Here is a 12,250-nt window from a genome sequence, read left to right as displayed (position 1 = left end):
AAATTGGCACCTATGCAGTTAAGTAAAATATAGGGTTAGTTATAAATCCCGGCACTGCCCGGGTTTCCTTCACTTGCTGGGACGACTAGAAAAGTGCCAAACCATTATAAAGGCATTTAAGCTATTATACATATACTGACAGGATTAAAGAAATGGCAAACTATTGTAAAGGCATGTACGTTGGTAGGTCTGAAACGCATTGGTAGGGAACCCGGTAACCAAAGTAAACATTCCGAAAGAGTGATTATTGAGGCCGACAAACCATTGTTGCTCGACAGTTTTTCGCCCATTTCGGGCATTTGCCCAGGTCTGACGAACTTTTAAAGTAGCCTATCGTTCAAGTCTCATACAGTTTGGTATATATGCAGAATTTGACGACGATCGATCTAAAATTGTAGATTTGTACAGAAAACTTATACACTCAGACAGAAAATCAATTTTATATGCATAGATGAAGAAACACTTAAATCTTTAGCCTTGTGTCCCATTAGACCCCTATTTCCCCCCTAATTTAAAATACAGTAACCACTCGTTATACCACGCACGTCGAGATGGAAAAGCTCTGTGTAACGTGTTACCCATGATTTCATCTATAGGCTCTAATGTTAGTTAAATTTTTTAAAGCGCTTTAACTAAATGCGCGAAGTACGAATACTCATTATTATGAAGTGCTTGCTTTCAATACACAGTCGAACTTGGTTAATTCGAATACCAGTTACTGAATTCGAAGAAGTTACTGAAAAAAAGTTCGAATTATCCAATTTATCTATCCTGGGATCCATGGAATGATTGCAAATTGTGTGTGTGCAACTTAATCATTAACACATAGGATAATAATTATTAAAATTTCATCATCGGTTACGAAACGGTTTCAGAAATTTTAATAATTTATAATTATAATAATTAATCTTAGCTACTGCATTATTCCACTGTTCTGGAATCAGCATCACTGCAGCATTTCTTGACCATGTTCATAAATCCTGATTTACGTAAACAGTTCATGATCACCCGTTACGTAACTGTTTCCCAAATTTTACTTATTATTCTGTCAAAGAACTACACTTTCATTAGCGTATGTAAACGATATTTCCCATGCTCTTAATGAGGATAAAAAGAAATTCAGATTTCAAATGGTATACCTTGATTTACAGGTTGAACAACATAATTGGTATCAAAATGGTAACATTCTCAATGTGCTCCAGCTGAACAAAATTAAAATGAGCATTAAAATACAGAAAGAGTAGAGAAAAACCAGAATTTTCAAAACTTTTTAAAACTGTCTTAAAAGATTTGTTATTTGACAACTTGATGGAAGAAAATCAAAAATCTGGCTTCGTGTGGAATTTTTCCAAACCAAACTTTCTCATAAAAAAATTATGATTTTTTCCTCCAACTTCGAATCATCTAAACCATTCGGAAAAAATTCGAATTATGCAAGAAATTTTAACATTAAATTAGATAGAAAACTAAAGGGGAGTTCGCGTAAAAGTTCGAATCATGAAAAATTTGAATTAACCACGTTCGAATTAACCAAGTTCTACTGAAATTTATAACCAACATATCTCGCAGCACTTCGATAAAGGGAAGCGAATTATTAAATTTTTGTATAAAATACGAGTTTTTCTGGGATTGTCGAACTGTGAGCCGCGTGACTTACTGGAGAGGCACCCCTTGGGAACCTGCAAGAACTACAGCCGTCTCGAGAGCATCGTGAGCCCTAGGGTCAAGTTATGTTCTGGGGGCTTCCTGGGAAGGCTGAAAGTATCTAAATACAACTAACCCTCGGTGTAGGAACTTAATTCGTTCATGAAGTCCGTTCGAAAAATCGAATTGTTCACAAACCGGAATAAGTTTTCCCATAGGAATCAATGTAAAATGGATTAATTCGTTTCTGGGAACCCGAAGATTTCCAGTGTTAATTTTTACAAACTCCTTTACGCTCAAGTGCATAACGTGTGGAACCAATTTAAATCATTATACTGACACGGAAAACACTTTCCCTTGGAGAGAAATAATAGCAGTCTTACGAGATGACGGAGTAAAGCTGAACATTTTCCAGAAGTCAGTAAGTATTAATCATTTATGTCAGAGATTATTGCACAACATCTCTCAAAGTTTGAAATGTTTGCTGATTCATGGGCTGGATAGGAGAAGTCGCATTTGGAGAAAAGAACTTGAAAAAAATTTTCCATGTGCCCGTAGACTTCTCAGTTTCTCATGGCTACTTTGGACCTTATTAGATGTTTGGTCTAATTTTTTTTTTCGGCGTGCGTGTTCGTAAATCGAATTGTACGAAAACCGAGGATTGACTGGAGGGCTACAACTAGACGCTTGGTCAGCCGGGCCAAGGACGCATTTTTTGCACCTAGTAATAATGAAGGAGAGATTAAATGATGAAATTTGTGCCTCTTTGGTCCGGCGTGCGACACCAGACCCACCGGTTCCCCCCCCCCCCCCCACAGTTGCGGCCCTGGTGCACCAATTTCACTCTTGCTCTCAAAAGTCATAACACTATCTTCTTTTAACTCCGGGCAGTTTACCTACAAATGAGTTGTGCCTAGGCTGATCATATTTGCTCAAGAAAAATACGTAAAATTAGGCTTCGAAATATGGGACATCGCCAAAAATGATACTAAAAGTAAGCAAAGTTGCCAGCTCGTGCTAAAATCAAAGAAAACTCGCCAATTTAGGGAAATGAAGCGCTACTTCAAATTACACTGAATTAAAGGGAAAAAAAAGACAAATATGTGAAATATAAATATTCTTATTTGCAGTGATAATTATCGTAATGTGATTTCTGAGTTCAAAAGATAATTTTAATCGTTGATTTGAAGAATTAAAGTCAAGTTGGCTTCGAAGAAAATACGTGAAAAACAAAAAACCAGGACTGTGTCCTGGCCAATACGGGACGTATTGTCACTCTAGCGTGCCGGACGTGTGTGCCTACTTAACAGTTCAGTAGGGCTCTGGTGTCGTGCGTAAACTTTTTAGTGTTTTCATCTATTTTCAAACCTATGAGTATAGTTTAATGATTGAGTATTTGTATCGCTGTGGGTCTGTTGCTCTCTGTGGCGAGACTTTTCAACGGAGTGGACCTCGATGTTAGAAACCAAAGAAAACCAACTTCAGCCGATTACCAACTGTGCCACCGATAGGGTTCGAAACCGGGTCCTCGCGATGTGAGTCCACGAGCACCAAATCCCTCCAACAAAGTTGTCTTCCAGAATGCAATGGGGGAGGGTAACCGATGCAAAGTCGATATTACGCAGTTCTAAAAATGGTACTCACATAAAAATTAATTTGAGAGACAGTTTATAACTCGATCGCGAGTTCTTTTTAAAGTTTTTTCCGATAATTATTTTAGACCAATTTTGATCTTGAAGATATAAAAGTCTAATCATCGACCAATAACTTCCTATTTATAATTGGTGAACACTCCTACTTTGGAAAAATACAAGGCTTTTGATTGGCAAATGAGTCAGCGACATCCATTGGCTCTCACGCGACTTCTATAACCAGCTGATTATTGAATCGATCCATTGAGCCTTGAACGTGAAGTGGAAAACAAAATGCGCCGGAAAAATGCGCACCGCTCGTTTGTTTACATTACGCACGCACAAATTTTTTTCCCCGAAAGAAAGAGCCTCGTACGGACTAAAAATTTAAATTTCATCAAGAATTTCATTTCACGATGAATTTTTTTTCTTTCAAATTTGACAAAGATTCGCTGCTGTTTTAATGTTAGTTCGTAGCATTTTTAGGAGATGTTTTTTATCCCTAATATTTCTCTTCATCATCTCTGAACCAGGAAGTGAACGCTAAGGTAAGATTCTCTGCACAATTGTCAAAAAAATAAAATTAATAAATGAAATTCATATGCAAATTTATCATGATTTCCGTGGTTTTGGGCAGAGGAAAAATTTAAAAAGAAAAATCGATTTTTTTATATGCATGGAGGATATTTTTGTTTGAGGTAGACTGTACTGCCATCTATTAGATAAAAATCAGAAATAAAAGTATTGTATCGAGATTTTTTTTTTTTAGAGTATTTTGCGCTGGACAAAGCTGCCGATGTAAAAATAGCTTTGGGCCCTCTAAAATCCGATTTCCCATTTCTTCAGTGTCCGTGGGCAACCTGATATACATTAGCACCAGTGCCGTCTTACCGCATGGGCCCACCCGGGCCTCACAAAAATGAGAACTGGTTGACATTTTCGAGAATTTTCCAGGTAGGGCCTCAAAAACATCACTTGGCCCGGGGGCCCATGATACTCTTAAGACGGCCCTGATTAGCACCCGAGAGTGACTATCAAAAACTATCCCTATTTCATGATAATGAAAAAGCCATTCGGCAATAAATTTGGACAGTAGTGCCAGCGAAAAAATTGCAAGTGTGCCCCAGGACAACTGCTCTACAATATATGCATGCAGGGTATCATGGTGGGTTGGTGTGCTGTCGGGGATAAAGAACCGATTATCTACCCACGGCCATGGCCCTCATATCCTGAAGCAGCGCCCTAGGCTGGGATCTTTTACGGGCCCCCCTCCCCTTATGATGAATTTATATCATGAAAAAACAAAAAATTATTAAAATCCTCCCGGGCCCCAGGGCTGGAGCCTTGTCAGCTCACCCCTTGTGGGGACCATGCCCACACGGCTGCCACTAGATACTGTTTCCGCCGAGGCAAGCATGAATTTTGCCCCACCCGTGTAATTTGGAATATTTCACTGATTAGAGGAAGAATTTAGCGTCCCGTTTGGCCTATCATTCGGGCGTCTACATCCCTCCGTCCACCTTCTCGTCATGGCGGGGGAGGGGTCTGTCAAAACGATTGGACTGAGGGTTCTACGGCAGAACATTAGGGGGGGGGGGGTTTCCTGACTTGGACAGTTTTCAGCAATTACTTTTTTAGGAAGTTGAAGTCAAAATGTAATCAAGTTCCTGAATGCCCTTTTCCTGTTTCATCAGTAAATGATGTTGAAAAACGATGTTATTTTTTGGGAATTTTTTACCCACGAAGAAGTGAGGATTCTTGAATTCCAGAATTTACGTTCATTTTACGGGGCACCCAGGGCCATCTTAACACACGAGCCCCATGTGGGAAATGGCACGGGGGGGGGGGGGAAGACCTCTGTTTACAGTTCGGTAATACGCCACGAGATGGCGTTGTGTTCACATTTTTTTATATATTTTTTTTCTTTAATTTTCGTATGTGGATGTTTGGTCCTCGGCGCCAAGTGTGTCCGAATAAGTGTTGTTGTTACCGCCGTTCGAGAAGCATGACTGCTAAATTTTGCATCTGATCAATTCGGAATTAAATAAAGTTTGTTTTTTCGTTTAAACCGGGAATTCCATTCTTTCGCAGACGCGAACAGAACATTTTTTGGGGGCTCGTCCGGGATCCGAATCTGAATCAGATCATCTTGCCTGAAAATGCCGACTCAGACGGAAATCGTCAAGCTACGAGGACGAGAAAAGGCCGCTCTGACTCGCATTGCCAGTTTCGCAGCGTCGCTGGAGGACTCTACATCAACGGAAGCAGTCCTGGTGAGACTAGAACGGATTGAAGATGCCTTCAAAAGGTTCATTGAGTATGACCAAGCCCTTCCAGATGAGGTATCAGAGATGGGAGAAGTCGAAGATCAGTATTTCGACGTCAAATCGAAGCTGAACCGATTCATCAATGCCAAGAAGATGGTGGAGGCGTCGGACTCCAACTACGCATCCCAAGTGCAAAACTCGGTCACTGGGTCAAGTGGGTTCAAACTCCCGAAGCTGAACATTCCCGCGTTCAGCGGAGAATACATGGAATGGCTCAGCTTCAAGGACATGTATCTAGGAGTTGTGCACAATAACGAAACTCTCAGCCCAATACAGAAGTTTCATTATTTGAAAGGACTCCTCGAGAAAGCTCCAGCCGATGTCATCCGCCACATTCCGATCTCGGAGGCTAGCTATCAAGAAGCTTGGGGAAGGCTGGTGGAGCGTTACGACAAGAAAAAGCAAATAGCCAGCTCGCTGGTTTCTACTTTCTTGAATCAGCCCAGGGTCACCAGTGTGAAATCTAACTTACGATGTATAGCCGACACTTCCGAACAAGTCGTCCGGGGCTTGAAAACTCTTGGTGATGGGGCCGTCAACCCAGACGTATGGTTGATACATCTGCTGCTCGAAAAGGTTGACGCCGATACTCGCCGAATGTGGTTCGAGAGGACCGTCGACAAAGACTTTCCAACGTTCCAGAGCTTCATCGATTTCCTCAACGAGAGATCATCGGCTATCGAGGATACGGCAGTCGATTCCGCATCTGAAGTGAAACCCAAAGGTACGTCTAGCACTGCATCTAGATTGTCTGACGTGAAGTGTCCAAAATGTAACGGTAACCATCCCGTCGCGAATTGTATTAGTTACAAAAATCTGAGTGTCGCGGCACGCAAGGATTTTGTGCGGAATAAAAATCTTTGTTTTAATTGCTTGTCAAAAAAGCACTTGAGCAAGAAGTGCTGCTCTCAGTTTTCATGTCGAATATGCAACGCGAGACATCATTCCAGTCTCCACGAGCAAATGCATTCAAACTATGCTAGTGCTTCGGTGTCGCGTGATGAGCCAGCTGTCAAGTGCACTGGAAATTCTTCGGAAAGACCACCTGAACTATCTCTCAACGCTGCACAGGGAAACATTGCCTTGTTGCCCACTGCAGTTGCATCGGTCCGTGATGCCTGGGGTAGTTATCAAAGTGTCAGAATCCTACTTGATTCTGGTTCTCAGGCTACATTCATTTCTCAATCAACTGCCCAGAGGCTTGGCCTTAAGATATCATCTTGTGTTCGTGTCCCAGTAGCTGGATTGGCATCTTTTCAGCCGACTACTACTCAAGGAACTGTCAGTTTGTGCATAACATCAAAATACGATCAACGCGAAATGTTCAACATGGATGCTTTTGTGCTAAAGAGATTGACTGCTCCTCAACCATCCTCGGTGATCAAGTTCAAAGATCGCGACATGCTTGATGGTCTAAACCTGGCGGATCCAACATTTTCTACTCCAAGTGACATTGATTTAATCATAGGAGCTGATCACTTCTTCTCGATAATTCTTCCTGGTCAGGTGATGAATGCAAACAAGGAGCCCATTGCCCAAAATTCGAGATTGGGATGGATCGTTACTGGCAAAATCAACAATGCCTCTTCGGTTGTTGGATTGACAGTGACAAATCTCAGCATGAATGACGAACTGAAACGGTTTTGGGAGATCGAATCAATTCCTTGTGAAAAGGTTCCTGAACTAACTCCTGAGGAGGAATTCTGTGAAAAGCATTTCAAGGAAAATGTCTCGATCAACGAGAATGGACGTTTTGTTGTGAAGCTTCCAATCTGCAAACCTGATGTAAAATTGGGAAATTCTTATGACTCTGCATTCTCGCGTCTGCAGTCGATGCAAAGAAAATTCAAGCACGACCCAGAATTGTCAATGGAATACAGATCGTTTATGCAAGAATACGCGGATTTGGGTCACATGCGATTGGCTGATGATGACTGCTCGATGATCCCAGATGATCAGAAATTTTTTCTCCCTCACCATGCTGTACATAAGCATTCCAGTTCAACCACAAAGTTGAGAGTCGTTTTCGACGGATCATGTGCTAGTAAGAATTCCGTCTCATTGAATTCCATTCTTGGTGTTGGTCCTAAACTACAACGTGATATATTTGAAATATTGCTGACCTTTCGAGTGCATAAAATTGCATTTTCGGCAGACATTGCAAAAATGTACAGACAGATACTTGTGTCTCCTTCTGATCAATCATACCAACGTATTTTATGGCGTGACAATTCCTCTGATCCTATCGCTGTGTACAAATTACAAACTGTCACCTACGGTTTGTCTTCCTCGTCGTTCCTGGCTACTAGATGCTTGAAGCAAATAAGTATTGACAGTCAAGGCAATAATCCAGATGCAGCAAAAATCATTTCTAATGACTTCTACGTAGATGATTTGCTATCCGGTGCGGATACTGCGGAAGATGCCAAGCGGTTGTGCTCACAAGTGTCTTCGTTACTTCGAATCAGAGGTTTTGAGCTTCGTAAGTGGAGATCGAATTCGCAATCACTTCTAAAGGAGCTGGATGCAGCTTGTGATGACCACAATATTGCAATTGACAGCAATGAACAGTCCAAGGTATTGGGATTGAACTGGAACTCTGTGGATGATGCCTTTTTCTTCACACCATGTTTGAACATTGATGTTCCCTTGACGAAACGCAAAGTCCTCTCTAGATCTGCTCAGATATTCGATCCAATGGGATTAATTTCCCCATGTATAGTATGGATCAAAATATTCTACCAAAAGTTGTGGGTGGTGAAATGTGATTGGGATGATCCATTACCCGATGTTCTAACGAAGGAATGGCTTGAGTTTCAAGCTCATTTTAATGCAATAAATGTGCTGAAGGTGCCTCGTTGTGTATCGACGTCAGAGGGTCCGATATCATTACATGGATTTTGTGATTCCTCTGCTCAAGCTTATGCGGCTGTAATTTATTACTGTCAAGAAAATTCTGGGAATACTAAGGTCACTCTGTTTGTGTCAAAGACTAAGGTAGCGCCTGTGAAACAGCTGTCAATTCCAAAACTTGAACTCTGTGGTGCATTCCTGCTGGCTCAGCTGTTCAAATCTGTGCTGAAATTTATCAAGATACCAGACATTCAAGTTTTTGCATGGACTGATTCCAGAGTGGTCTTGTCCTGGTTGTCGTCACATCCACGAAGATGGAAAACCTTTGTCGCCAACCGGACTTCAGAGATTCTCGATACGCTACCAGTAAGTGTATGGAATCACGTCACATCAAAGGACAACCCAGCTGATCTTGCGTCTCGAGGAATCAGTCCTGAGCTGCTGCAAGAATGTGAACTCTGGTGGCATGGACCACCATTTCTCCGTGATCCATCTGCAACCTGGCCTAAGACAAATGATGAATTGCTGAAATCCTCACCTATGCCTGAAGAAAGACTGGATCCAATATACTCATACGCAACATCGATCAACGACACTCTCAGTGATTTATTTGAAAAATATTCATCTCTGTCCAAAATCATTCGTATCGTTGCTTACTGCTTCAGATTTTTGTCAAAATGCTTCGGGACAAAACTTACTGGCAGCAACACCGCGAAACCCACTGTGAAGCCATTGCAGTTGTCTGAGATAGAACGTGTAAAGAAGGTGATCATTCGATGGGTTCAAGACTGTTCCTTCAACGATGAGATAAATTGCATTCGTAACGGAAAACCATTGAACTGTAAAAGCATTCTTGGATCACTGAATCCATTTATCGATAAAGATGGTGTTTTACGGGCAGGAGGCAGGATTCAACGAGCAAAATTAGCATATGGAGCCAAACACCCGATCATTCTGCCGAAAGATCATCCAATTAGTCTGCTTATTATTCGTGAATCTCACATTGCGAATCTGCATGCTGGTCCGACGCTTCTATCCAATATCCTGAAGCAATCGTATTGGATTATTGGAGCTAAGAGGATAATTCATAGAGTTATTCACAAGTGCATTGTGTGTTTCCGGTTCCGTTGCAAGTCAACTTCTCAGCTGATGGCTGATTTACCAGGTCCTCGAGTCACCATGAGCAGACCATTCACGAACTGTGGTGTAGATTTTGCTGGCCCTATCGAGATAAAGCTTCATAAGGGTCGTGGATCCAAATTCGCGAAGGGATACATTGCTCTTTTCATATGCTTGGCAACTAAGGCTGTACACCTCGAAATTGTGAGTGATCTCTCATCGGATTCTTTCATTGCGGCCTTGAAGAGATTAAATGCGCGACGTGGCGCGCCATTGAATATGTACTGTGATAATGCAACGAATTTCGTTGGTGCAAGGCGTAAGCTCGACGAGCTAACGTTGTTCGCGAAGGAGATAAATGACAATCCAAAAATATCATATTTCCTCAACCAACGCTCAATTCAGTGGCACATGATACCACCCTCCTCTCCTCATTTTGGAGGGCTTTGGGAGGCCGGAATTAAATCAGTCAAGTTTCATTTGAAAAGAGTCGTTGGGGATTCACGCCTGACATTTGAAGAGCTATCTACTCTAGTGTGTCAAATCGAAGGAATACTCAATTCCAGACCATTGGTGGCTCACAACGAAGAAAACATAGATTCGATGCAAGTGTTGACACCCTCTCATTTTTTGACTGGCGATATTCTGTGCTCAGTTCCAGAAGAAGTGGACGATGTCAAGCATCCGTCAACGAGATGGCAACTTGTTCGGAATCTGAGGAATAGTTTCTGGAAACGATGGCACACTGAATATCTCCATTCTCTGCAACAAAGGCATAAATGGAAGAGCACCTGCCCCAACCTGTCCGTAGGTGATGTTGTGGTACTTAAGGAGAGCAACCTTCCACCATCAAGCTGGCCGATTGCTAAAATTGTGGAAACGCATCCCGGAACTGATGGACTCGTTCGTGTAGTCACGGTGAAGACTAGCAAGGGCCTCTACAAGCGGACTATCACCAAGATCATCAAGCTTCCCTTTGACTCTAATGAATAATAATTAATAGTAATTAATTAGGGCAGGAGTATGTTTACAGTTCGGTAATACGCCACGAGATGGCGTTGTGTTCACATTTTTTTATATATTTTTTTTCTTTAATTTTCGTATGTGGATGTTTGGTCCTCGGCGCCAAGTGTGTCCGAATAAGTGTTGTTGTTACCGCCGTTCGAGAAGCATGACTGCTAAATTTTGCATCTGATCAATTCGGAATTAAATAAAGTTTGTTTTTTCGTTTAAACCGGGAATTCCATTCTTTCGCAGACGCGAACAGAACAACCTCATTTGCGTAAGGGCTTACACGATAAGATCTTACACGATAAGATCTTACACAATTATTTATGACAATAAATACGCAGAGGCGCAGACACGAGAAGAAATCATTGAATCAGTTGTAAGTTGCCGAGCATTCTTCGAGGGAAAGAAGGCCCCCCCCCCCTCGTGAAATGTATTGAAGGGTTGAAATAGCCTCAGCCCCCCCCCCCTATTCCGACACTTATGTACATACTGTATGTAAATTAAGAGGTGGTGATTAAGACCGTTTTCATTTCGCCCTGGGGCTATGCTACCCATTTTTTGGATAAATATTCAGAATTTGTTTGAGATCAGGAAACAGCCTCGTTATCATTAAGGATTCCGTGGAAGAACCTTATAACTATCAAGGGTTCGGCGAGGCGTTTTGTATTAGAAACCCTGCCTTAGCCCATGTTGAAAAGTCAAGCCCCTCACATACTTGCATTCCTTTTTTTGAAATTCTAAATAAAGTCATATTCCCCCCCCCCCATAAATTTTATTATTTTATTTTCGCGGGGTATCGGACAAACTAATGTCCGCAACAGTTGTCATTTTTTCAAGATGATTCAATCTCCGATCGTAGCTGCTGCCATCTACCTACTACTACCAACCGTACATGAACCTCATTTACTTTCCTCTACGGAATTTCTAGAGTGTTGGCACATGTCGGAATGTGTTCTGAGTGTATCATCATCATCTACCTACTACTACCAACCGTACATGAACCTCATTTACTTTCCTCTACGGAATTTCTAGAGTGTTGGCACATGTCGGAATGTGTTCTGAGTGTATGTGTAGCCCTGACGTAATTATGCCGTCAGAATTGTACTTGTTTCGTGACATTACTGGGGCTGTCTTTCATATTTTGAAGTAAAGATGGTAGATACTTGAATTTTCATGGGTATTAGTATCGTGTTGTAGGTCTTCCTGCTCTCTGTGGAGAAACTTTTCTAAAACCGTAAATAACCACTGTGTGTGTCAACGGGGTTCGAACCTGGATTCTCACGATGAGCGTCCAGCATTAGGTTTCCCGATTCGAAAACTGAGAAAGGAGGACGCTTGCTCGTGCACCCTTGTTAACGTCACTTTTCCCAATTTCCAAAACAGATGGTATCACTGTACTGACAAAAAAACCGCCACCACAACAATTTCTCCCAGCTAAACAAAACCTAAATAAATAAATATATATAACGATCCATCTCCCCTTGCTTATAATGAATTGTTCACATAGTCCGGTCAGTTTTATTACTTTGCCTGAAGCAAGGCGAAGGATTTTCTTCCTCTGCTATCGGGGGAGATTTTTTTCTTTTGGGATCGTTGCTTTTTTTGCCAAAGGCAATTTCGCCATAGGAATCAGAATTCATTGTTTTGTTTGCATCCTATTTTCTT

General features: G+C 41.6%; 2 protein-coding genes across 3 annotated transcripts in view; both read left to right on the top strand.

The window, feature by feature from the left end:
* Window positions 1-3,566: 3,566 nt before the first annotated feature.
* cu (NADP/NADPH phosphatase nocturnin) overlaps window positions 3,567-12,250 on the top strand; it is a 64,479-nt gene continuing 55,795 nt past the window's right edge. Inside the window, exon 1 of one of the 2 annotated variants that reach the window (XM_089249632.1) lies at window positions 3,567-3,823. The gene's annotated coding sequence lies outside the window, so the exon portion shown is untranslated. The remainder of the gene's footprint in view (window positions 3,824-12,250) is intronic. The other variant, XM_089249630.1, reaches the window with a different exon arrangement.
* LOC149070142 (uncharacterized) lies at window positions 5,435-10,567 on the top strand. Its single transcript, XM_089249283.1, has one exon. The coding sequence runs from the start codon at window positions 5,435-5,437 to the stop codon at window positions 10,565-10,567; it is 5,133 nt and encodes a 1,710-aa protein (XP_089105409.1).

This window comes from Pholcus phalangioides, unplaced genomic scaffold, assembly GCF_987345545.1.
Source record: "Pholcus phalangioides strain wild (caught in Gottingen) unplaced genomic scaffold, Ppha-v1.0 ptg000022l_1, whole genome shotgun sequence".
NCBI lineage: Eukaryota > Metazoa > Arthropoda > Arachnida > Araneae > Pholcidae > Pholcus > Pholcus phalangioides.
This window is presented reverse-complemented; position numbering and strand designations above follow the sequence as displayed.